Here is a 27,415-nt window from a genome sequence, read left to right on the forward strand (position 1 = left end):
TATGTTTTGGTTTGGGACTGTAATTTAACATTAACTGGTGAAGTCATTTCAATAACTTGGTATGGACCATGGTACTTGATTAAAAACATGTTACTTTTATCTTTAGGTGTATATCAATTCATTGCTAGTACCAACTGACCAGTTCTACACTTCAGCAGTTTTCCTACATTTTACCCCATCTGTTCCTGATATTCTAAGGCTTTCTTGTTGGCTCACTTCACCCTTTGCCAAACTTTGCATAAACATTTTGCAAATCACTTTACTGATTCTCTACTAGCTTCAAGTTTAGCTTTTATCATGGCAAATGGAGAAGGCATCTTTCTGCCATAAACCACCTCATATGAAAAGGGCTACTGAATTCAAGGTATGTGTTCTGTTTATATAGTGGCTTAACATTTTATACATTGTTCTAAGCACACTTTGTTAACTTTCAAACATACAGTCCTACAAAGTTAAGGGAAGATCTGCATCAGCTCACATACACTTCCGAATGCAGCATTTGCCAACGAAAACCCCTTACATTGGTTTACATTCTTTCAAGGGCTCAGAAGAACCTCATCTCATCCTCCTCCTCTTTCTCTTTCCTTTACTGAATTCACAAAGTGGCTTGGTCCACTTGCCTTGAACAGTTGATCAGAGAACCAAATCGTGAGGATAACACTAGATCTCCTGGTTACAAGAAATTGTGGACATCTCAACTCAGTTGACAAAGAGCACAGAATCAGTGATCATGTAGTGTCACTGACTACCAGTGTCAACAGAAATCTTACGAGAGGTACAAACATAGTTTTGCTTAAGAAATGAGAAAAGAAACAGATTTAAGGGCACCTGAGCAGTCAGTGTCAAATATCCATCTCAGAGCAAAAACGTTGAGCATAAATGGATAAGTTCTAGATTATTGTACAGCACTCCTTAGACACTTACATGCTGAGCAAAACTATGAAGGATGGAAAAGACAAACTGAGGTTTCACAGCCGTATTCAAAACCCGCACTGAAAGCAGAGAAAGATTCACTATAGATCCAAATGTAGCATGAACCCCAGACAAAGAAAAACTGGATGAAGTCATGAGAAGCTTGAGAGCTTTATGTGAAGTGTTCAATGAATTCAAAACTAACATTGTAACTACAAATCTGGCAGAGAATGCTAAGACATTTTAGTCTTATGTCAAAGCAGTAAATGAATCAAAGCTAGTCATCCAGTGATCATAGTGGCATCAAAACAGAGGACAACAGAAGTAGTCCAGTCAAATTGTGCCCAGAGAGAACAAATAATGGAGATTTTTTGACAAGCTTCCTGTACACTTTCAAGGGTGCTGAATCCAAATTTTCAGAGTTCCACCAAAATTTCAGCCCATAAATGGATCAAAAATGGAAAAACTGATGAAATAATTTGACTTTTTGTTTTTTCCCTCATAACTTGGGAATGACACACTTTTCAGCATAGTTAACTATGTATGAAAATACAGCAGATACGATTTCCCACATAATAGGCCTGAGTGACTTTTTTCGTCAGACCAAGTGTATGGCATTTAGCGCACTTTGAAGTTAGCACGATTTCAAAGCTGATGAAATGGGTCTTCTCAGGATCTACAATCCCTTGCCCTTACCATACTTTGTTGCACACCCATTGCCAAATTCCAATCTCCAGTAGTGTCACAATGTTATTGGAGTGGTTGGTACTTGCTGTGGTGAAAGGGTAACATGTTTGTGAGACAATCACATAGGCTTCAAGTTGGCTTTAAGAATGTTCTTGAAGCAAGTTAGGAAGGGAAAGGATGGGAACTGCCCTTTGGGCCAAGAAAGTTGCAGTCAGAAAGAAACACTATCTGCTCAAATGGATTTTGATTTCAAAACCAACTTTTTTTTGTGTGAATCGGCTATTATGCCATAATTTCTGGATCAACAAATCAAGCTCCCAGCCAATCAACAGAACCTAGTGTATTGTGTGCATAGTCTGGGGCTGTGAGAGACTGTTCTGATCCTGGTTGAAAGACAAAACAATAAATCAGGATGGTCAATAATATGTCATACTGGAAAAGTTCCTGACTTGGTTGCAGCAGAGGCCCAGTACCACATCAGATGCATGAAGGTCCTGCACAGCAATGAAAAGCATGTAAAACACACACACACACACACACACACACACACACACACACACACACACACACACACATTCCATATGCCACTGAAACTGATGGTGCTATGTAGCACATTTTCAACTAACTCAGTGAAAATGGTAAGGAGCATCAATTTCTTTTTCAGCTGTTAATATGCCAGATCCACAGTGACTACTATCCTGATATCAAGACTGTGAAAGCTCAATTGTTGAAGTATGGAAGTGATATAGTGATTGCTCCATCTGTGAAGAAACCAACTGTTGCTTGTTTAAAAACGCTCGTTACAAAATTCTTACACATAGTTGGTATCAGTCAAAAAAGTCATCTCTCCAGAGAAACAGCATCAGACATACTTGTTGAAAATACAGGGTGATTCAAAAAGAATACCACAACTTTAAAAATGTGTATTTAATGAAAGAAACATAATATAACCTTCTGTTATACATCATTACAAAGAGTATTTAAAATGTTTTTTTTTTTTCACTCAAAAACAAGTTCAGAGATGTTCAATATGGCCCCCTCCAGACACTCGAGCAGTATCAACCCGATACTCCAACTCGTTCCACACTCTCTGTAGCATATCAGGCGTAACAGTTTGGATAGCTGCTGTTATTTCTCGTTTCAAATCATCAATGGTGGCTGGGAGAGGTGGCCGAAACACCATATCCTTAACATACCCCCATAAGAAAAAATCGCAGGGGGTAAGATCAGGGCTTCTTGGAGGCCAGTGATGAAGTGCTCTGTCACGGGCTGCCTGGCGGTCGATCCATCGCCTCGGGTAGTTGACGTTCAGGTAGTTACGGACAGATAAGTGCCAATGTGGTGGCGCTCCATCCTGCTGAAATACGAATTGTTGTACTTCTTGTTCGAGCTGAGGGAACAGCCAATTCTCTAACATCTCCAGATACTGTAGTCCAGTTACAGTAGCACCTTCGAAGAAAAAGGGACCAAAAACTTTATTGGCTGAAATGGCGAACAAATGTACAACTAAATGAAACTTTATAGCTCCCTTAATTCGCCGACAGATAGTGCTTAGCTCTGCCTTTTGTCGTTGCAGAGTTTTAAATTCCTAAAGTTGTGGTATTCTTCTTGAATCACCCTGTATATGATTGCAGGTCTCCAAACCAGTTGCTTATGGAGGTCCTCATCCCTGATACTGTGCAAAATTTAGTTAATTGACTTGTAACAATGAAGAATGGAACCAAAAGTAAGCCATACCACACAGAATGGTGGCAGCTGTCTGACCTTACTCTTTCTTGTCCCCATTCAGGTTTGCCTGGCCGTATTTGCACTACTGGCCATTAAAATTGCTACACCACGAAGATGACATGCTACAGACATGAAATTTAACTAATAGGAAGAAGATGCTGTGATATGCAAATGATTAGCTTTTCAGAGCATTCACACAACGTTGGTGCTGGTGGCGACATCTACAACGTGCTGACATGAGGAAAGTTTCCAACCGATTTCTCATACACAAACAGCAGTTGACCGGGGTCACCTGGTGAAACGTTGTTGTGATGCCTCGTGTAAGGAGGAGAAATGCGTACCATCACATTTCTGACTTTGATAAAGGTCGGATTGTAGCCTATCGCGATTGCAGTTTATCGTATCGTGACATTGCTGCTCGTGTTGGTTGAGATCCAATGACTGTTAGCAGAATATGGACTCGGTGGGTTCAGTAGGGTAATATGGAACGCCATGCTGGATCCCAACAGCCTCATATCACTAGCAGTCGAGATGACATGCATCTTATCCGCATGGCTGTAATGGATCGTGCAGCCACGTCTCGATCCCTGAGTCAACAGCTGGGGACGTTTGCAAGACAACAACCATCTGCACGAACAGTTTGACGACGTTCGCAGCAGCATGGACTATCAGCTCGGAGACCGTGGCTGCAGTTACCCTTGATGCTGCATCACAGACAGGAGCCCCTGCGATGGTGTACTCAACGACGAACCTCATGAATGGCAAAAAGTCATTTTTTCAGATGAATCCAGGTTCTGTTTACAGCATCATGATGGTCGAATCTGTGTTTGGCGACATCGCGGTGAACGCATGGTTTCTTTTTGGGAGAAATGTGTTCATTGCCAGGATGACTATGTTGAGAAATAGATAAGCAGGTATGAAGAATACACATAAAATGTTAATAAATTTGTTTTATTTAAAAAGCTTTAACAATTTACACATAAAAAATTCAGAGGCATTAATTTTCAACACACCCCATACATCCACATAATTAAGCTACTACCATCATAATTACAAAAAACAAATACAAACCTTTAAGCCAATGCGTAATATGATTTTGTAAGTTATTACTCTCAATGTTGTCTAAGTTTTTGTCATCAGCTGTCAAGATGAAGAGTGTGGTGTCACCGCCAGACACCACACTTGCTAGGTGGTAGTTTTAAATCGGCCGCGGTCCATTAGTACATATCGGACCCGCGTGTCGCCACTGTGTGATCGCAGACCGAGCGCCACCACAAGGCAGGTCTGGAGATACGGGCTAGCACTCGCCCCAGTTGTACGGACGACATAGCTAGCGATGCACAGTGACGATTCCTCGCTCATTTGCAGAGCAGATAGTTAGAATAGCCTTCAGCTAAGTCAATGGCTACGACCTAGCAAGGTACCATTAGTAACATTGCATGTATCTAAAGAGTCTCACTTGTATCGCCACAATCTCCAGATGTACCAAAAGGATGGATTAAAGTTAAGTATTCCAGAAGCTACGTACTTTTCTTTATAGCATTCATTACGTATCCTGTTTCAGACCTCACGCCATCCGGCTTTAGCTTTGCGCGTGCCTTTCGGCTTCCTCTCATTGTGTCTAGGCTGTCTTGTCTAGACACAACAAAGAGTCTTTAAGAATATATTCTTTTTACTGTTATTGGAAAAAAAAAGGTGTGGCAAGTGTCTCACTTCTGTCTTCATAAAATTCCATCATATAATTGATAACTTCAACTACACGTGAATTTCAGGGTTTAAATGGACACAAAAAACATACTTCAGAAAATGGCACATTTATTTTGGAACATCTGAAAAACAAATCAGTCTTCAGTCTTACAATTAGATGAAGTATTATATACAATCTTTGACAAGTGCAGCATACAACTACAACTTGTCTTACATTGTTTCCAATATAGAAACTGTCGACTGGAGGGAAAATTTACTGAAACCAGGCCACACACAGCTTAGTGGACTGCTTTAACAGAAAGCCAATTGTTTCACACTGCTGATGAAAATAAAGCAACATGGATCATGTAGCCAGTCTACCATTTACTGCTGGTCTTGCTATATCTTTGCTTTACAGGTAATGTACAAAAAGATGCTAGTGGTGCCTTGCTGATACAGCTTCTAAAAGAATTTACTATTTATCAGCGCCAGAATCTCAATATGAGATTACTGAACAGCTTCTGATATGTCATAAATGTAAATGTCATTGGAAATACACTACACACTTCAAACACACAATTCATTTAATGGTCAATACCAACAGGATACACTATATCAAATTAACAAAAACTAACTTGACTGCTTGAGTATCAATGAAGGTCTTGACAACAATAAAACCAACTATACAATATTTTTACCGCCTGCAGGTCCCCAAAGGAAAATCAGAATAAAGTTTGAAGTATGCACCTCAGAAATAAAATGAAACAATTCAGGTTACAGCAAAGGATCCAGCTTGACGTTTAAAAACATAATTTCATAACTTCAAAATAAATGTATTAAATACTCTGTGCTTGATGCTCAATGCTCAAAGAAATAATCAGCTGTTAATAGTTTAAGGGATGAATTGTTAATAGTGAAGCAAAGCAAACAATTAATGAAAACTTAAGAAGACTGATTATATGTATGCCATAATCCACGCACTTTAGGCAGTACATAATAACTCATTCCGTCTAAGAACACTGTAATTAAGAGATTTTGTATACAATTCTCTCTCTCTCTCTCTCTGACAATTCTGAACCTAAAATACTGCTTCCTTACAACTAAGAAATTTGCTTATCACACATCACAGGCAGCAGAGTTGATCATTGTGGTGCTGAAATTGACAGTCTTTATAAGTCAGTACAATGATTGCAAGGTTTAATTTATGAAAATCACCCAGACATCAATACTAAATGTATACTTGTTACCGAAATTAAATATGCTAAAGTTGAAACATAGATTGAAATACAAAATCAATGGCAAGGTGCCAAAAAGTCATGCAAAGAACTCCCTGTACTTTGTACTTAGTGTCAAAATAATGTGCAATATATGAAGAAATGAATAAAAAATTAGAAATGTAGATGGAAAAAACCAATAATAATACGACCATCTATTACAGTGAACAGAGAGTTCTACAGTGTGACAGGTACTACTGGGACTTCAGTAGAACGTTGAGACTTTTTGTGGCGCCGACCATCACGGCGCCTGCTCCTCGATCATACATATCCACTAGTTGGTCTCCAGTCTGGTGCAGACGGTGGGTAGCTAGGTGCAGCAGCTGAGTTAGTTGAATGGTAAACGTTTGAAGAAGACAACGGTTGCCCACTGTTGCTTGCATTAGTATAGGCAGCAGCAGCAGATGGTGGTGCTGGAGTAGTGTAAGTAGGTGGGAAGGCAGCTGCAGCAGGTGGAGCAATTGTAGCCGCAGTGTACTGAGGTGGCAGCACTGCAGTTGCAGGTGGCGGATACTGTGGGTATGACTGAACAGATGACTCGTCTGGCTGCAATGGCCCTCCAAGGCCTGGGATAATGGTCTCGTTATTGCCATTAGGAGTTACCCTTGTCTCTGCAATGCTGTTCAGGACTTTTGGTGGAATACCTGAAAAATAATTAGGAAAGTTTCTCATTATCGTAGTGGTTAGATGCTTCAAATATACTGAAATTAGAAATGCTGTTTCAAAAAGAATGTTTCTAGAGGATGTGACAGTTAGCCTGAAGATGAATTTAATTCAAATTTGGTTACTGACATACCCGAGTCCTCAGTCTTCTGACTGGTTTGCTGCAGCCTGCCATGAACCTCTCTCCTGTACCAACATTTCGTCTCGGAGCAGGCAACCTGCATCCTCAATTATTTGCTGGATGTTTTCCTCTACAGTTATTACCCTCTACACATCCCTCTGGTAGCATGGAAGTTATTCCCTGATGTCTTAACAGTTGTGCTATCATCCTGTCCCTTCCTCTTGTCAGTGTTTTGGATATATTCCTTTCCTTACCAATTCTGCAGTTAACTTCCTCATTCCTTACCTTATTGGTCCACATCATTTTCAACATTGTTCTGTAGCACCATATCTCAAATGCTTTGATTCTCTTCTGTTCAGGTTTTCCCCACAATATATGTTTCAGCTACCATACAACACTGCTCCAAAAGTACATTCTTCTAAATGTCTTCCTCAAAGTTAGATCTATGTTTCACACTAGTAGTCTTCTCTTGGCCAGAACAGCCCTTTCTACCAGTGCTAGTCTGCTATTTTGTCCCCCTTGCTCCATCTGTCATGGGTTATACTGCTGCCTATGTAGCAGAATTCCTTAAATGTGTCTGTTTTGTGATAACCAAATCTGATGTTCAATTTCTCACTGCTCTCATTTCCAGTTCTTCTCATACTTTTGCCTTTCAATTCATATGTTGTACTCAGACTGTTCAGATCCTATAATTCTTTTTCACTTTTACTGAGGACAGCAATGTGATCAGAGGGTCTTATCATTGCTATACTTTCACACTGGATTTTAAGCCCATTCTTGAACCTTTCTTTTATTTCCATCATTGCTTCTTCAATGTACAGATTGAACAGTAGGGCGAAAGACTACCTCCCTGCTTACCTCTAATCCAAGCAATTCATTCTTGGCCTTCCAGTCTTATTGTTCCCTCTTGATTCTTGTACTTATTGTATATGTTGATTCTGATGAGAACAATCCTATCGCTGAACAGTAAACAGTAATTCACTCTTTGCCCTACCTTCCTACTCATAACAATCCTTCTCCCATTAAACCATTTTCTGCTGCTGTTGGTATTACCCTATACTTGTCTGACCAGAAAGCTTTGTCTTCTTTCAATTTCACTTTACTGACACCCACTATGTCTAAATTGAGCCTTAGCATTTTCCTTTTCAGACTGTGAACTTCCCAACCATGTTCAAACTTCTGACATTCTTCACTCCAAATCTTAGAATGTTACCCTTTCATTGGTTATTCAATCTTTTTCTCACGGTCATATCCCCGTTGGCAGTCACCTTCTGGAGATCCGAATGGACGACTAATCTGGAATCTTTTGCCAGTTGAGAGATCATCAAGACACTTTTTCAATTACAGGCTATTTCCTGTGGATGTGCATTGTGTGTCTTTAATGCAGTGGTCTCCATTGCCTTCGGCATCCTCATGCCATTGATCATTGCTGATTGTTCCACTGTTAGAGGCAGTGCCCCACTCTTAAGTGCAAGAGAGTGCCCTGAACCTCTCCATTTCTCCACCCTCTATGACAAGGGCACTTGCAGAATGAGGGTGAATTCTTATGCTAGAAGTCTTCGGTCACCATTTCTGATGATTTTTATTCAATATTTAAGCAGGGTCCAGGAACTTTTGATTACTAATCAAAGACTACCCCTACACCACAGGTGCGAAACGTGATTTTCTCCTTAGGAAACACACTTCCTGGCACTAGTGTACACACAATGGTACTGATCCAGCCAAGAAACAGCCTTCAGTTAAAAGTAGCCTGTTGAACTACAATTTAAAAGGATTTTGGAATATCAATCCTAAAGTTGTTTTTAATCTTCTTGTGCAGAACTGATTTTAAATGTAGTAAATGTTTCTAGAAACACTAAAGATAAAAACATTTCCTCATCAGAATTTGTTACAGTATTGGATTATATATGAAAATGGGCAGCTCAATTCTTTCGAGATGAAAAGATCTTCACTGTAGGTGCCTTGATGTATTATATAACAGTAGTGAACCCACAAACAGGTGTAACCTGTTTGAGACTCTGAGATGCAGAGCCTCAGTCCCAGCACAGTAAATTCCAGTGGGCTAACAGTTCTCTTGCTGAGCTACACATTCACACACAGGCCATTATCCACAGCAGGAAGCTCTTTAATGCTAAGGCTGGGGATTGAATAAAGTCATGAAGGGAGGATGCAATTATATGGACTGCATGTTTATATAGAATACTTCCCATACACAAAATATGTTAGTTCTTTTTAAGTTTCAATACATTCATAATAAACAACTTTCAAAGCATTATGTAAAGACAGTCCCACTTCAGAAAGATATGCCATACAATGATACCATTACAGAATAATTATTCATATTCACAACCTCAAGTAGGTATAATATGTAATAGGCAAGAATGCACATTACTAACCCTACATTACATGTATGTATATGACTATTTTATACACGATACTAACTATTTTTGCTGTCCTAATAGAAAGCCTTGAGCATTTGTTGATTCCTATACTAATATCTAAGTGAGATAATACAGAACCGGAATCTGCAACAAACCATAAACAAAAATTGCTGTTGGGGCATCAGTTATTCAAAGTTCCAATGAAATGACTAAAAAAAGGAAGGTCATATTAAGCAGATGCAGAAAGCACTAGTGGCAAACCAGGGCACTGTAACAAGTGGTTATATTGCATTGACGAGAGTATAAGATGCTGAAAAGTATTGCTCCAGTTTTAACTTTTTCATACATGCAGAAAAGACTATCAAAAATATATGTAGTATTCGTTTTTATGTGACATACAGTTACAACAAATGTTGGAAGACTCAAGGGTTTGAAAGGGTACATGTTTTTGGGGACTGAAAACTGCAATGACAATGATAAATTCCTCCTCCTCCTCCATTAAGGTTCCACTATATTGAGATACTGTGTGGTCAATTTTAACACAGTATATATAACAACTTCACTGATGTGTTACCCGTAAGGAACAAATCAAATATCACAACTAAGCTTAAAATTTACAAAATGATATCTTCTGATACATGCCAGTAAACAATCAGTGATTGAAGCACAAAATATTCAGCATTTAGAGACAGAAACAAATCCAGAAAATAAAAGTCATTAAGGAAGAAATGTATTCTGGACCAAGAAAGTCGACTAAGCAGAAAGAATACCAGTTTTTGTTTCAGCATTCACTTTTGTGATCAAAAAGGCATTTTGGTATCCTCGATACAGAGTTCTCCTGTCAACTGAAGCAGCTGATGAGCTGTTAGGGAGATATGGGAGACCTCAAGTAGAACAGAGTACCGAACACTCTAGGTGAGCCGAATACAGCATTGTGTTGGCCAGTACTGAGCACTTTACCTCATCATCATTTGATTGCCTCAGTGTGTAGGTGTACCCTGCAGTTACTGTTAGGGTGGTTTCTACCATCTGAGTAATTATCTGCAACAGTTCATTCCATCATTGCTTCCAAATGTGGCCATTGGACACAGCTTCCAGTAGCAGACTGGTCACACAGACGAAACAGTAATTCAGCAACCTGGTGTCACCACCACTCAACACAAGTGTCACTACCATTTAGCACCTCTTAGCCTACACATGTAGATTATGGAGAGAAAAGTACCAAGTTGGTGTGCTTTCAAGGATAAGCCCGTTTAGTGAGGCTGACTGGGAGTACAGAGCCAGCCAAGGTAAATGGAGCAACAGGTCCAAGTCATCAGTGTCACATGAGAAGACAAACTAAGCAAGTTGCTTTATGGCAGACCTTCAATGCCACCTATTTTTAGTGCTACACAGGAGGATCTGTGTATGTTCAATACCAAATTAGAAATAAGGTAAAGAAAATCATCTTTGGAAACTGAGTTAGCAAGTTTCATTACGCCATACACAGCAGAAATCTATTCTGTAAATATTATGAATGAAATTCATTGAACTATAGAGTGATAGGGAATTGAAAGATAAATATAAGACCAGAAAGACTAAGTGGTTTCTACAAACATTTATCACAGAAATATATCTCAACTTCATGGACATGCAACATGAATGCTTAAATTATTCACATCAGCATACACTTTTCCCTTGTGGAAACACAGGACAGTAAGCTGAAGTGTTCCATAGCATATTATCATCTGAAATTTGTTTTGGGAATGACTCAATCATTTCCAAAACCGAGGGACCTACTCAAGGCAAAGAAAATATGGTTTCAATGGCTCTGAGCACTATGGGACTTAACATCTGTGGTTAGCAGTCCCCTAGAACTTAGAAGTACTTAAACCTAACTAACCTAAGGACATCACACACATCCATGCCCGAGGCAGGATTCGAACCTGCGACCGTAGCAGTCACGCGGTTCCAGACTGAAGCGCCTACAACCACACGGCCACACCAGCCGGCCAAAGAAAATAAACAGAGATGGAAACATTGCAGCAACTGTCTAATTTACAACACCACCACTGGCAATAGCATGAACTTCGGATCACAGTGCATCGAATTTGATGAGACACACCTATTACTTCATGATGTTCCTTCTAGCAGGGAGTACTTCCACTCCCAGTGCCTGCTCCACACAGCAAAAGCAAATCACGCAGCTCAAAAGAATGCTAGCATGAACACTCCTGTTTTACGATTTAAATGTTAGCAAGCACATTATAATGTGACAAGAGGATTGTTACATACCTGATACAGGCGGTCCCACAGGTGATGCAGGCGAGAGAACTCGCCGGTCAAGAGTAAGCCCACTTGCTCCAGTACGATGCCTGCCACCAGTCATAATGTGTGGTGATAAAACAGCTGCCAACTCATGTGGGGCTGCTGGTGGCTGCTGAGCTCCCGGTATAGCAGTGTTCGCTGATAATTGTGCAGCTACTGCCAACTGAGCAGCAACTGGTAACTGTGCAACAACTGGCAGTGTTGTAGGCACAGCAGCAATAGTAGATGGTTGATGTGGTGGTGGCTGCTGAGGAGGGGAGTCACCTGCTGTCATTTGAGGCTGAGCTGAATAGAGGTCAAGCACCTGGTGGCAAATGTCTATAAAAACAGAAAAAAAGAATGTAATAATGGAAAAGTTTTCTCAAAGATTTTGAAATTAAACGAGAAATTTAAGATATAGCGATTCCTCCTATGTGCTTCCTCTTACACTCCCAACTTGCTTATTTTTCAACAAATCTCATATCGTTCCTGCCACCAGCACTTGTTTGTCTCGTCTGCAGGTACCTTATGATCTCAGAGGGTAATAAACAAGTTTACACCAAAGCTTGTGGATAGTTAAGACGTCAATTCATGGATCATTATTTTCTTTTCTCTAATCTTATTCCACAGACTGAGCATTGTATATTATTATTGGGCACATTTACGAATGTATCCCCTGTTGAAGTCAGGATAAATATCTCCATTCATAAATCAGTAAATGTAGTGACTCTGCCCAACCTTCTCATAGGAACAAATGTTTTCTGTAGATAATTCAGGCTTTGTAATATAGTTGTCTTAAACAGGATGATGACTGATGTAGCTGGGCACTTAACAGGATGGTACAGAATGGTCTAGCTTTTCAGGGATAAAGTAGCATGGTTGACACCACCGAATCAAATATGAGTGTAATTCAGGTAAAGTATCCTGTTTGCACACATACCCAACTGGAGCAAGGTCTATTATTTATTCAAAATGAAAATTGAAAACAAATTTTAACAATATTTGGGATGAAAGACTTATATCTATTAAATATGAACCATTAGATAAATTTAAACACAGCTTAATCTCTAGCTTTGAAAAATTACAGATTAATTCATCATCATGAAAATGAAAGTACAGGAAACATGAAAAAGAACGTGTCACAACTTACAGGCACAAAGGGCAAGCATAACTGGCCCCTAATGCTGATTAAGGAGGGAGAGGGGGGGGTAGGGGGAGGGAGGGATAGAGAGAGGGGGGGGGGGAGAGAGAGAGAGAGAGAGGGGGGGGGGGAGAGAGAGAGAGAGAGAGAGAGAGAGAGAGAGAAAAGGGGGGGGGGGCGCGAGGAGGAGGAGGAGACAAATGAACCCGAAATCAATGGACTAACAGTCCAGAATCATATTGTTATTATAGTTTCCAGAATCTGGAAATAAAGATGAGAGAAGGATAGAAAATGATAGTCAACACTTCATACCTGAAATATGTTTATAACTAAGTCCACCACAAATCACAGACCAGATAAACTGCCCCTAAATGGAAAGTGGATACAGCATTGAAATTTCCAAAATCATACAAATATTATGTCATAAAACATCCCATATCTTGTAGAACTCAAATATTACATTATAAATACAAACCTGGGACACACACACTACTAGTCTGCAGCTTTTACCACTGCATACTGCTGGATATCACACACTGTTGTGATTTTACAGGTGGTTGTGATTTTACAGGTGGTTGTTGTTATTGCCAGTCCAAAAACTGCTTTGATATAAATCTCTGCACTATTCTGTCCAAGTTCTCATTTTTGCCTAACTACTGCAACCTGCATTCAGGTTTTTCTGTCCTCCTCCCATATTTACCTCCTGACACTTTTCTCCACTACCAAATTAATAATTCCTCAGCGCCTTAAGAAGTGTTCATCAATCTATCCCACATTTTAGTCAAAAAGTGCCATTAATTTCTTTTCTCCCTGACTCAATTCAGTACTTCATCAGCTATTATGTTCTCCACATCTAATCTTCAGCAGTCTTCTGTAGCACCACATAATTAAAAATGCATTGAAAAAAAGGGAAAGCAACTACTCATCCAAAGAGAAATTGTGTGTGATGCGTATGTACTTTTGAAAGATTGCAAAATTACACTAATGTCCGACTACTTTTTTCCCCTATGGGTGTAAGTATGCAGCCAGTTGCACTTTTTGATTTTCTGATACCACTGACTATCATTAACTTGTTGAGCCACTGCAGGGTCATGCGGTGGAAGAGTTACAGCAACATTTTATTGACCAGACGACGTGTTTGTCGTGCTGGCGGAAATTTAGTTATAGGAATGGAAAAATGTATGATACAAAAAAGTTGACACATCTCAGTACCACCACACACACACACACACACACACACACACACACACACAGTTGCTGATCAGCTATGTCACTGCTGCTTGGTGGCATAGTGGGTAAGCACCAGATTATAAATCCTATGATTCAGGGTTCAATATCCATGCAGCTCTTTGATTTTTCTATTACATACCTCTTATTCCACATCCAGCATTGATTTTCTAACGTGCCAAATGCCAAATCCTGCGTAGTTCGAAACCCACCTTAAATTGCAAGTTCATTTACAACTCTGTGTGTAAATCAATCCAGAGGTCAGGCACAAGGGCAAACCATATCCAATATGACTACGCATGGTAAAGCACTGTGATTTCCAAAACATTATATCCATGTCTCAACTGAGTACTGATTATGAGAGCAGGGTTGTAAACCAAGAACTATCACTTCACATTGTCAGCATGCTTATTTAGCACACATGAAAATTTTATGTGGATCTGAACTGCCTGCCTCAGTGCAAAGTGCTCAAATATAAACATACATAGAATATTATAGCAAATTACAACATTCCAAGTCCCATAAACTTTCAGAAATACAGAATGATATACAATTTGAGGAGGTGGCAGTTATACCAATGACCTCTACATTGCCAGCCAGTGACTAACCACTACACTGTAGCAGACAACATTCAGAATACAAGATTACTCCCTCTCCATGCAAGACAGTCTTTTATATGGTGTAGCATGAGAATCCTCACATTCTGGTCCTTTGTCGGATCCTCATTGTTATGGTGACATTCAGGGTTATTCCCACTGAAGCACTGTGATCAATGTCTAGATTTTTACATCCTTTCTACATCATAATCCACACACCACTCTCTTCCCTGTTCCAGTCGTGAGTAGCACATGGGAGGAATGAGTGTCCGCAATCTCTGTATTAGCTTTAGTTTCTCGAATTTTCTTGTCATGGTCATTTCATGAGATGCCCTATTTGCCCAAGAAATTCACAGTGCCGTAGACACTGGCGAGCAGATTGATGCCGTATTCCTGGACTTCAGGAAGGCATTTGATACGGTTCCGCACTTACGTTTAGTGAAAAAAATACGAGCTTACGGAATATCGGACCAGGTTTGTGATTGGATTCAGGATTTCCTAGAAGAAAGAACACAACATGTCATTCTTAACGGTTCAAAATCTGCAGATGTAGAGGTAATTTCGGGAGTACCGCAGGGAAGCGTGATAGGACCTTTATTGTTTACAATATACATAAATGACTTAGTTGACAACATCGGTAGCTCCGTGAGGCTATTTGCAGATGACACGGTTGTCTACAAGAAAGTAGCAACATCAGAAGACTCGTACGTACTCCAGGAGGACCTGCAGAGGATTAATGCATGGTGCGACAGCTGGCAGCTTTCCCTAAACGTAGATAAATGTAATATAATGCGCATACATAGGGGCAGAAATCCATTCCAGTACGATTATGCCATAGGTAGTAAATCATTGGAAGCGGTAACGACCGTAAAATACTTAGGAGTTACTATCCGGAGCGATCTGAAGTGGAATGATCACATAAAACAAATAGTGGGAAAAGCAGGCGCCAGGTTGAGATTCATAGGAAGAATTCTAAGAAAATGTGACTCATCGACGAAAGAAGTAGCTTACAAAACGCTTGTTCGTCCGATTCTTGAGTATTGCTCATCAGTATGGGACCCTTACCAGGTTGGATTAATAGAAGAGATAGACATGATCCAGCGAAAAGCAGCGCGATTCGTCATGGGGACATTTAGTCAGCGCGAGAGCGTTACGGAGATGCTGAACAAGCTCCAGTGGCGGACACTTCAAGAAAGGCGTTACGCAATACGGAGAGGTTTATTATCGAAATTACGAGAGAGCACATTCCGGGAAGAGATGGGCAACATATTACTACCGCCCACATATATCTCGCGTAATGATCACAACGAAAAGATCCGAGAAATTAGAGCAAATACGGAGACTTACAAGCAGTCGTTCTTCCCACGCACAATTCGTGAATGGAACAGGGAAGGGGGGGATCAGATAGTGGTACAATAAGTACCCTCCGCCACACACCGTAAGGTGGCTCACGGAGTATAGATGTAGATGTAGATGTTGTCCGATTCTTCCCCCTACCTGCTCTCTTCAAATTTCAACAATAAGGCTCTCGGTGATGCACAACACCTCTTTCGTAAAGTCTACTACTGGAGTTTCTGTAACCTTCACACTTCAACCAAATGATTCCATGACAAAATGTGCCAGTCTTAGTTGGATCTTCCCCTCTCTGTAGCAGAGGTCACCGTTGTCGACCTGCATGTCACAACTGTGATAGGGCTACGTGCAGGAGACAGGGATCATCATTTTGTGGTTTCAGCTCTGATGGACAATCATCTCTTCAATTTCGTACAAGATGTCTGACTAGTAATGTAGGGTACGGGTGAGCCGAAGTAGGGCTTTAACAATTTTTTCATATTGCAATGTAATACTTGTCAAACACTGTTCTTTCTTTACCATAGCATACAGCTGTTCTGGATATCACCAATAGAAATACATGATACCCATGATTAAAGTTCCAGTTTTGAAACACTGTAGAAAGAGAAGCACTGGTGAGAATGATGTCAAATTTAAACAGCATATTATTAAGAGGACAGATGAACTGCAATATGACTATGGCTCGAGTTGCACATTACACCATCAGTACTGTTCCATGTGCATGACTGCACAACTTGGGCAGTCAACAGTTGTGCCACTGTTTGTCAGGCAAGTCTGTCCACCATGGCAAGGCTGTACCACATCAGATGGAAAAAATCTGATTTTTAATTGTCCAGAGGCCAAGAACAGCATGAAAACTAAAACATCAGTTTTTAATTGTTCTGGGGTCAAAAACCACACAAAAAGCAAAATGACATCTATTTTGAATTATCATGAGATGGGCACAAGATATGTTTAATACACTGCCCACCGTTTGCTGCCATAAGTCGAAATCAAGAAACAGCATGTTAAACAACATACTAAGTGTCTTGGGGATCACATTGAGAATCTGTTGTACAACGCATATCTTCAATCAAGCTACATTCATAATTGGAGCACTGAACGCATCACCTTTCAGATAACCCCACAGCCAGAAGTCACATGGATTAATATCAAGTGATCTGGATGGTCAGGCTGAAATGACAGCTGATTATTCTAGAATTTACGAAATGTCTGCAGCAGCCACTTCACTGGCTATGCAATGTGTGGAGGAGTGTTATTCTGTTTAAAAATGATCCCGCCTACACATGCTGTTGAAGGGAAAATATGGTGCTATGATAAACAAATCCGTCAACCAGAACACTCTCCCTATGATATCATGTAAATGACTGGTACTAGAATCTTGCAACAAATGCCACTGACATTCTAATTTAGTTTGTTAACATCAATTTTTCCCGAGGACATGCAGCTTTACTGTATGATTAAATGATGATGGCGTCCTCTTGGGTAAAATATTCCAGAGGTAAAATAGTCCCCCATTCGGATCTCCGGGCGGGGACTACTCAAGAGGACGTCGTTATCAGGAGAAAGAAAACTGGCATTTTACGGATAGGAGCGTGGAATGTCAGATCCCTTAATCGGGCAGGTAGGTTAGAAAATTTAAAAAGGGAAATGGATAGGTTAAAGTTAGATATAGTGGGAATTAGTGAAGTCCGGTGGCAGGAGGAACAAGACTTTTGGTCAGGTGAATACAGGGTTATAAATACAAAATCAAATAGGGGTAATGCAGGAGTAGGTTTAATAATGAATAAAAAAATAGTAGTGCGGGTTAGCTACTACAAACAGCATAGTGAACGCATTATTGTGGCCAAGATAGACACAAAGCCCATGCCTACTACAGTAGTACAAGTTTATATGCCAACTAGCTCTGCAGATGAAGAAATTGATGAAATGTATGACGAGATAAAAGAAATTATTCAGGTAGTGAAAGGAGACTAAAATTTAATAGTCATGGGTGACTGGAATTCGTCAGTAGGAAAAGGAAGAGAAGGAAACATAGTAGGTGAATATGGGTTGGGGGGAAGAAATGAAAGAGGAAGCCGCCTTGTAGAATTTTGCACAGAGCATAACTTAATCATAGCTAACACTTGGTTCAAGAATCATGAAAGAAGGTTGTATACCTGGAAGAATCCTGGAGATACTAAAAGGTATCAGATAGATTATATAATGGTAAGAGAGATTTAGGAACCAGGTTTTAAATTGTAAGACATTTCCAGGGGCAGATGTGGATTCTGACCACAATCTATTGGTTATGAACTGCAGATTGAAACTGAAGAAAGTGCAAAAAGGTGGGAATCTAAGGAGATGGGACCTGGATAAACTGAAAGAACCAGAGGTTGTAGAGAGTTTCAGGGAGAGCATAAGGGAACAATTGACAGGAATGGGGGAAAGAAATACAGTAGAAGAAGAATGGGTAGCTCTGAGAGATGAAGTAGTGAAGGCAGCAGACGATCAAGTAGGTAAAAAGGCGATGGCTAATAGAAATCCTTGGGTAACAGAAGAAATATTGAATTTAATTGATGAAAGGAGAAAATATAAAAATGCAGTAAATGAAGCAGGCAAAAAGGAATACAAACGTCTCAAAAATGAGATTGACAGGAAGTGCAAAATGGCTAAGCAGGGATGGCTAGAGGACAAATGTAAGGATGTAGAGGCTTGTCTCACTAGGGGTAAGATAGATACTGCCTACAGGAAAATTAAAGAGACCTTTGGAGAGAAGAGAACCACTTGTATGAATATCAAGAGCTCAGATGGCAACCCAGTTCTAAGCAAAGAAGGGAAGGCAGAAAGGTGGAAGGAGTATATAGAGGGTTTATACAAGGGCGATGTACTTGAGGACAATATTATGGAAATGGAAGAGGATGTAGATGAAGACGAAATGGGAGATAAGATACTGCGTGAAGAGTTTGACAGAGCACTGAAAGACCTGAGTCGAAACAAGGCTCCGGGAGTAGACAACATTCCATTAGAACTACTGATGGCCTTGGGAGAGCCAGTCATGACAGAACTCTACCATCTGGTGAGCAAGATGTATGAGACAGGCGAAATGCCCTCAGACTTCAAGAAGAATATAATAATTCCAATCCCAAAGAAAGCAGGTGTTGACAGATGTGAAAATTACCGAACTATCAGTTTAATAAGTCACAGCTGCAAAATACTAACGCGAATTCTTTACAGACGAATGGAAAAACTGGTAGAAGCGGACCTCGGGGAAGATCAGTTTGGATTCCGTAGAAATGTTGGAACAATTGAGGCAATACTAACCTTACGACTTATCTTAGAAGAAAGATTAAGAAAAGGCAAATCTATGTTTCTAGCATTTGTAGACTTAGAGAAAGCTTTTGACAATGTTAACTGGAATACTCTCTTTCAAATTCTGAAGGTGGCAGGTATAAAATACAAGGAGCAAAAGGCTATTTACAATTTGTACAGAAACCAGATGGCAGTTGTAAGAGTCGAGGGGCATGAAAGGGAAGCAGTGGTTGGGAAAGGAGTGAGACAGTGTTGTAGCCTCTCCCCGATGTTATTCAATCTGTATATTGAGCAAGCAGTAAAGGAAACAAAAGAAAAGTTCGGAGTAGGTATTAAAATCCATGGAGAAGAAATAAAAACTTTGAGGTTCGCCGATGACATTGTAATTCTGTCAGAGACAGCAAAGGACTTGGAAGAGCAGTTGAAGGGAATGGACAGTGTCTTGGAAGGAGGATATAAGATGAACATCAACAAAAGCAAAACGAGGATAATGGAATGTAGTCAAATTAAATCGGGTGATGCTGAGGGAATTAGATTAGGAAATGAGACACTTAAGGTAGTAAAGGAGTTTTGCTATTTAGGGAGTAAAATAACTGATGATGGTCGAAGTAGAGAGGATATAAAATGTAGACTGGCAATGGCAACGAAATCGTTTCTGAAGAAGAGAAATTTGTTAACATCGAGTAATGATTTAAGTGTCAGGAAGTCGTTTCTGAAAGTATTTGTATGGAGTGTAGCCATGTATGGAAGTGAAACACGGACGATAACTAGTTTGGACAAGAAGAGAATAGAAGCTTTCGAAATGTGGTGCTACAGAAGAATGCTGAAGATGAGGTGGGTAGATCACGTAACTAATGAGGAGGTATTGAATAGGATTGGGGAGAAGAAAAGTTTGTGGCACAACTTGACAAGAAGAAGGGATTGGTTGGTAGAACATGTTCCGAGGCATCAAGGGATCACCAATTTAGTATTGGAGGGCAGCGTGGAGGGTAAAAATCGTAGAGGGAGAGCGAGAGATGAATACACTAAACAGATTCAGAAGGATGTAGGTTGCAGTAGGTACTGGGAGATGAAGAAGCTTGCACAGGATAGAGTAGCATGGAGAGCTGCATCAAACCAGTCTCAGGACTGAAGACAACAACAACAACATCATCATCATCAATAGGCATCATTCCATTTCAAAAAAATACACTTTCTAAATATTACAACAATCTGTTTACTGGCCAACAATATGAAGCCCTAACTACCAATTCATTCTGTGAAAACCACAAATCAGAAGCACTTTCCATTTCTGCAATATTTGCTATATCTGTGGTGCAAGTTTTAAGTGATTCGCCCTGTTTAAGGCAGTGTCTCCTCCTGGCACTGGATTCTGTTACTCAGCTATACAATGGAGTGACCTGCCAGCTGCCATCACATGCTGCTTTATTTCCTCCTAAAATTTCTCCACACTGTAGCTTTTCCTCAATTTTCTCAAACCACTGCTGGGTCGTACCGACCACGTCAAGGTAGATACACTGTAAGTAAATAACTTTGGAGTAACAACTCACCAGGTAATAGAAACACTGTCATTAACTGGTACACAAAAAATAATGAAACCCTTGCTAGCTTTCAGGTGAACCCTTTAATGAACTACAGAAAGCGCACGCACGCACGCAATCTTCCTACATTGTACCAGCCACACGGACAATGGCAGCAGTTCGGCAGATGGTCTGGGGTGAGGAGTTGTGTTGGGTGGAGTGGCTAGAAGGAGAATAGAGGTAGGAGAAAAGAGGTGGAAGATGAGAGGCAGGGAGGAATGGAGAGAGGTGAATGATGGCTCAGTAGGAGGGAGCTGGTGTGTGGAATAGGAATGTGGGAGGGAATGGCAACAGAAAGGAATCTGAGCTGATGAGCTTGTGCAGTGCATGTTGAGGAAGAATGGACTGGGAGGGGGTGCAGGGCGAGGAAGAGAAGACTGTTGGGTAGAGAGTGTGGGTGCAGTGGGTTAGTTTTTTTTTTTTTTTTTTTTTTTTTTGTTTGTGGTTTTAGGGCGCAAAACTTCTATGGTCATTAGCGCCCAGCCTGTGACGTAGAAAACAGGAAAAAAACCAAATTAAAAACAGCAGCAATGGAAACAAAGTCAGAAAATTTGAGAAACTAAAGGCAGAAGGAATGCTTAAAAGTCCACTATAGAAAGGGGTTGGTTGTCCCCCAAAAAAAAGGCTTCAAATGACTGACGTCATTTCACTGTCTCTAATAAACTGTAGAACGCGGTCAGCTGAGCGCGTGTCATCTGCTAAAATCGACGATAGATCAGGCGATAGCTGTAGACGGGAGCGTAACGGATTAAAATAGGGGCATTCAATTAAAAGGTGTCTGACCGTCCACAGCTGAGAGCAGTGGGGACAGAGTGGGGGAGGATCACCGCTTAAAAGATGTCGATGACTAAAAAGACAGTGCCCTATCCGGAGTCGGGCTAAAATTACCTCCTCCCGACGACGCGTTCGGGAGGAAGAGGTCCAAGCGCAAGGAACGGCTTTCACTTCCCGCAATTTATTGTGGGGAAGTGTTGACCAATGCGCATGCCATAAATGAGTAACTTGGCGACATAAACCGCTCCGTAGATCGGTAAACGGAAGAGATTGAAGAGCTGGCCGAGGAAGAGAGACTGCAGCCTTGGCTGCTATATCGGCCGCCTCATTTCCACAGATACCAGCGTGTCCCGGGAGCCAGAGGAACGCCACTGAGACGCCCCCCAGGTGGAGCAAGCGCAGACAGTCCTGAATCCGGTGGACCAGAGGGTGCACAGGGTAAAGAGCTTGGAGACTGAGGAGAGAGCTGAGAGAATCTGAGCAGATTACGTACTGTATCCGCTGATGGCGGCGGATGTAGTGGACAGCCTGGAGAACAGCGTAAAGCTCCGCAGTATAAACCGAACACTGGACGGGAAGCCGAAAGTGATTTGGGGTGTCGCCAACAATATAGGCACTCCCTACACCTAACGATGTTTTCGAGCCATCGGTGTAAATAAATGTGGCTTCCGTCATTTGTGCACATAGAGCAGCAAATGCCCGACGGTAAACAAGTGTAGGGGTACCATCCTTGGGAAATTCACATAGGTCTCTGAGCAAGTCGATCCGGGGACGGTGCCAAGGCGGTGCTGTACCCCAAGTTGTCAAGAAGGTTTTAGGAAAGCGGAAGGAAAGAGAATGGAGCAGTCGACGGAAGCGGACTCCCGGGGGTAGTAGGGAGGAGGAGCGGCCTGCATACCCGACATCAAAGGACTCGTCGAAAAAAAGGTTATAGGCTGGATTATCAGGCATGGAAGACAGATGGCTAGCATAACGACTCAGAAGGACTGCCCGCCGATTGGACAGCGGAGGTTCAGCAGTCTCAGCATAAAGGCTTTCCACAGGGCTGGTGTAAAAAGCTCCAGACACTAAACGTAATCCACGGTGGTGGATAGAGTCGAGACGCCGAAGAATAGACGGCCGAGCAGAGGAGTAGACTATGCTTCCATAATCCAATTTCGAGCGCACTAAGGCGCGATAGAGGCGGAGAAGGACCACCCGGTCCGCTCCCCAAGAGGTACCATTCAGGACACGAAGGGTGTTAAGGGAACGCAGACAGCGAGCCGAAAGATAGGAAACGTGGGAGGACCAGCACAGTTTTCTGTCAAACATAAGACCCAAGAATTTTGCGACGTCGGAAAACGGAAGGTTGACAGGACCTAGATGTAAGGAGGGCGGAAGAAACTCCTTACGTCGCCAAAAATTAACACAAACGGTCTTACTGGGTGAGAAACGGAAGCCGGTTTCGATGCTCCACGAGTGGAGGCGATCGAGACATCCTTGAAGACGTCTTTCAAGAAGGCTGGTCCGTTGAGAGCTGTAGTAGATCGCAAAGTCGTCCACAAAGAGGGAGCCCGAGACATCAGGAAGGAGACAATCCATAATTGGATTAATGGCGATGGCAAACAGTACAACACTCAGCACGGAGCCCTGGGGTACCCCGTTTTCTTGGGAGAAAGTACGGGAGAGAGTACTGTTCACCCGCACCCTAAATGTGCGCTCTGCCATAAATTCGCGAAGAAAAAGGGGCAGCCGGCCTCGAAAGCCCCAAGAGAACAGTGTGCGGAGGATGCCTGTCCTCCAACAGGTATCGTACGCTCTCTCCAGATCAAAAAATATTGCTACCGTTTGGCGTTTCCGGAGAAAATTGTTCATGATATAAGTGGAGAGAGCAACAAGATGGTCAACAGCAGAACGATGCTTTCGGAATCCGCATTGGGCTGGTGTTAAAAGACTGCGGGACTCCAGCCACCAAGCTAAACGGTAATTCACCATACGCTCCAAAACCTTACAGACACTACGCGTGAGAGAAATGGGGCGATAGCTAGAGGGGAGATGTTTGTCCTTTCCAGGTTTCGGAACGGGAACGACAATAGCTTCCCGCCATCGCCTGGGAAAGGTACTGTCGGTCCAAATTCGATTATAAAGGCGAAGGAGGTAACGCAGGCTATGGGTTGATAAATGCAGCAACATTTGGACATGGAGACCATCCGGTCCTGGGGCGGAGGAGCGAGAAGAAGAGAGTGCATGTTGGAGTTCGCGCATGGAGAAAACAGTATTGTAGCTTTCGCGATTTTGAGAGGAGAAAGCAAGATGTCGCACTTCCGCTGCACGTTTCTTCAGGAGAAACGCTGGCGGGTAATTTGAAGAGCTCGAAATCTCAGCAAAGTGCTGACCCAATGAGTTAGAAATTGCGACGGGGTCCACTAAGGTAGCATGCGCGACAGTGAGCCCAGAGACCGGGGAGAAACTAGGCGCGCCTGAGAACCGTCGAAGCCGACTCCAAACTTCCGAGGAGGGAGTGAAGTTGTTAAATGAGCTAGTAAAGAATTTCCAGCTTGCCTTCTTGCTATCGCGGATGACGCGACGGCATCGCGCACGGAGCTGCTTATATCGGATACAGTTGGACAAAGTTGGATGGTGACGGAAAATGCGAAGAGCACGTCGCCGCTCACGTATTGCGTCACGGCATGCCTCGTTCCACCAAGGAACTGGGGGGCGCCGGGGCAATTCGGAGGTGCGTGGTATTGAACGTTCCGCAGCTGTGAGAATAACGTCGGTAAAATGTGTGACCTCATCGTCGACGCTGGGAAAGCGACGGTCATCGAATGTCGCTAGAGACGAAAAAAGTGTCCAATCGGCTTGGGCAAACTTCCAGCGTCGCGAGCGCATATATGGCAGTTGAGGCTGCAGTCGAAGAACACATGGAAAGTGGTCACTCGAGTGTGTATCATCAAGGGCGAACCATTCGAAGCGCCGAGCTAGCGGAACAGTACCGACCGCAAGGTCCAAATGGGATAAATTTGCCGTGGAGGCAGACAAAAATGTAGGGACCCCAGTGTTGAGGCAGACTAGATCCGCTTGGTGGAAGACGTCTAGCAATAGTGAGCCACGTGGACAAGGATGTGGAGATCCCCAAAGCGGGTGGTGGGCATTGAAGTCCCCAACCAGCAAATAGGGGGGTGGAAGCTGGTCAAGAAGATGAAGGAGATCAGCTCGTGCCATTGGTGTAGACGATGGAATGTATACTGTACAAAGAGAGAACGTGTATCCAGAAAGGGAAAGACGGACGGCGACAGCTTGGAACGAAGTGTTTAAGGGGATTGGGTGATAATGGAGAGTATCATGGAGCAGAATCATGAGTCCTCCATGGGCTGGAGTGCCTTCAACAGAGGGGAGGTCATATCGGACGGACTGAAAATGAGGGAGAACAAAGCGGTCATGGGGACGCAGCTTTGTTTCCTGAAGACAGAAGATGACCGGCGAGTAGGATCGTAAGAGGATCGACAATTCCTCCCGATTGGCGCGAATGCCGCGGATATTCCAGTGGATAATGGACATAGGGTGAACAGAAAATGGAGGAACGTCACCAAGGGTGCTGTCAACTCAACGACTGCTCAGAGCTTGCGACCGACAGGATGGAATGGCATTCAGTCGAAGGCAGAAGATCCTGATCCATAGGTTGGTCAGGAGCAGCTCCTGCCACCAACGATCGGCCAGTTGACCGGCCACCAACAGTGCGCCTCGGCGACACAGAAGATGGCCGAGGGCGATTTCCGCCAGGTGGTGCTGTAGATGGGACACGCCTTGGCGGAGAAGGAGAGGAACTGTGTTTCTTCGTAGCCTTCTTGGAGGTATGTTTAGATGAAGGAGGAACCGATGGTTGTGAAGTTGCAGTACGTAAAAACTCTTCACGAGAATGCTCTTTTTTGGAAGACTTAGCGTCTGACTTTTGGGCTCGAGATTTAGCAGAACCCGACGAAGGGTGAGCCATAGAGTGGGCAGGCGAAAGAGGTGAGGTTGAACGGGCGATCTTTGCGCTGGCCGATCTGACGACCGTGGTACTAAATGTGAGATCGCAAGTCTGCGTGGCCGCCTCCTTTGTTGGCCGAGGAGAAGCAAGGACAGCGCTGTATTTTCCTTTCTGAGGCACGGTGGGCTGTCGACTGGCGAGTAACTTTCGAGCAGCAAAGGTCGACACCTTTTCCTTCACTCTTATTTCCTGGATCAGCTTTTCGTCCTTAAAAACAGGGCAATCTCGAGAGGAAGCAGCGTGGTCACCCATACAGTTGATGCAGCGAGGGGATGGAGGTGGACAAGCACCCTCATGGGCATCCCGGCCACACGTAACACATTTGGCCGGATTGGAACAGGACTGGCTGGTGTGATTGAACCGCTGACATCGATAGCAACGCGTAGGGTTCGGGACATAAGGGCGAACGGAAATTATCTCATAGCCTGCTTTGATTTTTGATGGGAGTTGAACTTTGTCAAATGTCAAGAAGACAGTGCGGGTTGGAATGATGTTCGAGTCAACCCTTTTCATAACCCGATGAACAGCGGTGACGCCCTGGTCAGACAGGTAGTGCTGAATTTCTTCGTCAGACAATCCATCGAGGGAGCGTGTATAAACGACTCCACGCGAGGAATTTAAGGTACGGTGCGGTTCCACCCGGACAGGGAAGGTGTGGAGCAGAGAAGTACGCAGCAATTTTTGAGCCTGGAGGGCACTGTGTGTTTCCAACAACAGGGTGCCATTCCGTAGTCTGGAACAAGACTTTACAGGACCCGCAATTGCGTCGACACCTTTCTGAATAATGAAAGGGTTGACCGTGGAAAAGTCGTGACCTTCGTCAGACCGAGAAACAACAAGGAACTGTGGCAACGATGGAAGAACCGTCTGTGGCTGAGACTCAGTGAACTTACGTTTGTGAGCAGACATAGTGGAAGGTGAGGAAACCATTGCGGAAGAATCCCCCATGATTACCGGCGTCTCCGATGGCGCGCTCCTCCCTTGTGGGGGCCCTCACCGAGGGCACACCCGCCTTAGGTGATTGTTCACACCTCAGGTCACACCTCCCGACAAACGGACGGAGGGACCAATCGGCACTTTCGGAAGGTATCAGCTCGGGTAATCACCCCTCCCTGGGCCTGGCCTTTACCAGGGGGTACGTACGTGTCCTACCTGTCTACCCGGGGCGGGGAATTACGCGTTACCCCGTCACCGGCTACGCATGGAAGTGCGTGGGTCGGCCTTCAGACACGCACAGGGAGGAAGAAAGAGAAAGGGAAAGGAAAGAAGAGGGGGTCTCAAACGCCGCAGCGGAGAAAAGGGTAAAGAGAAGAGGTAAGGAAAGGAAAAGGACAAAGGAAGGAAGAAGACATACAAGCAAGGAAGAAGAAGAATGCGGTACATTTACAAGCGTCCGTCTCCGGACGTAGGCGCAAACCATACTCCCAGAGGGGGAGAAAGTGAAGGAAACAGCCAGAGGTGAGGGGGGGGGGGTGAAGACAGGGGATGGGGAAGGATGCGGAAAGGGAAGGTATGCAGCCCGGAAAGGAAGGAAGGCCACATTAGCTCGGGGCCCCGTGCTCGCTACGCACGTATCCACAAAAGAGTTGTGGATCCCCTGGGGGGGCAGTGGGTTAGTGGAGACTGAGGATGTACCACCTTTTCTGACTGACTCACATGGGAGATATACTTGCAGCACATCCTTCACTCCCGCAATCATCCTG

General features: G+C 43.0%; 1 protein-coding gene across 1 annotated transcript in view; it reads right to left on the reverse strand.

The window, feature by feature from the left end:
* Positions 1–4,262: 4,262 nt before the first annotated feature.
* LOC126416296 (cyclin-K) overlaps positions 4,263–27,415 on the reverse strand; it is a 73,185-nt gene continuing 50,032 nt past the window's right edge. The window contains exons 7-8 of the mRNA XM_050083953.1: positions 11,727–12,077; positions 4,263–6,931 (exon numbers count right to left, since the gene is read on the reverse strand). Of these exons, the coding sequence (XP_049939910.1) occupies positions 6,549–6,931; positions 11,727–12,077 (734 nt within the window). The 3' untranslated portion in view covers positions 4,263–6,548. The remainder of the gene's footprint in view (positions 6,932–11,726; positions 12,078–27,415) is intronic.

This window comes from Schistocerca serialis, chromosome 8, assembly GCF_023864345.2.
Source record: "Schistocerca serialis cubense isolate TAMUIC-IGC-003099 chromosome 8, iqSchSeri2.2, whole genome shotgun sequence".
In the NCBI taxonomy this organism is placed as follows: Eukaryota; Metazoa; Arthropoda; class Insecta; order Orthoptera; family Acrididae; genus Schistocerca; species Schistocerca serialis.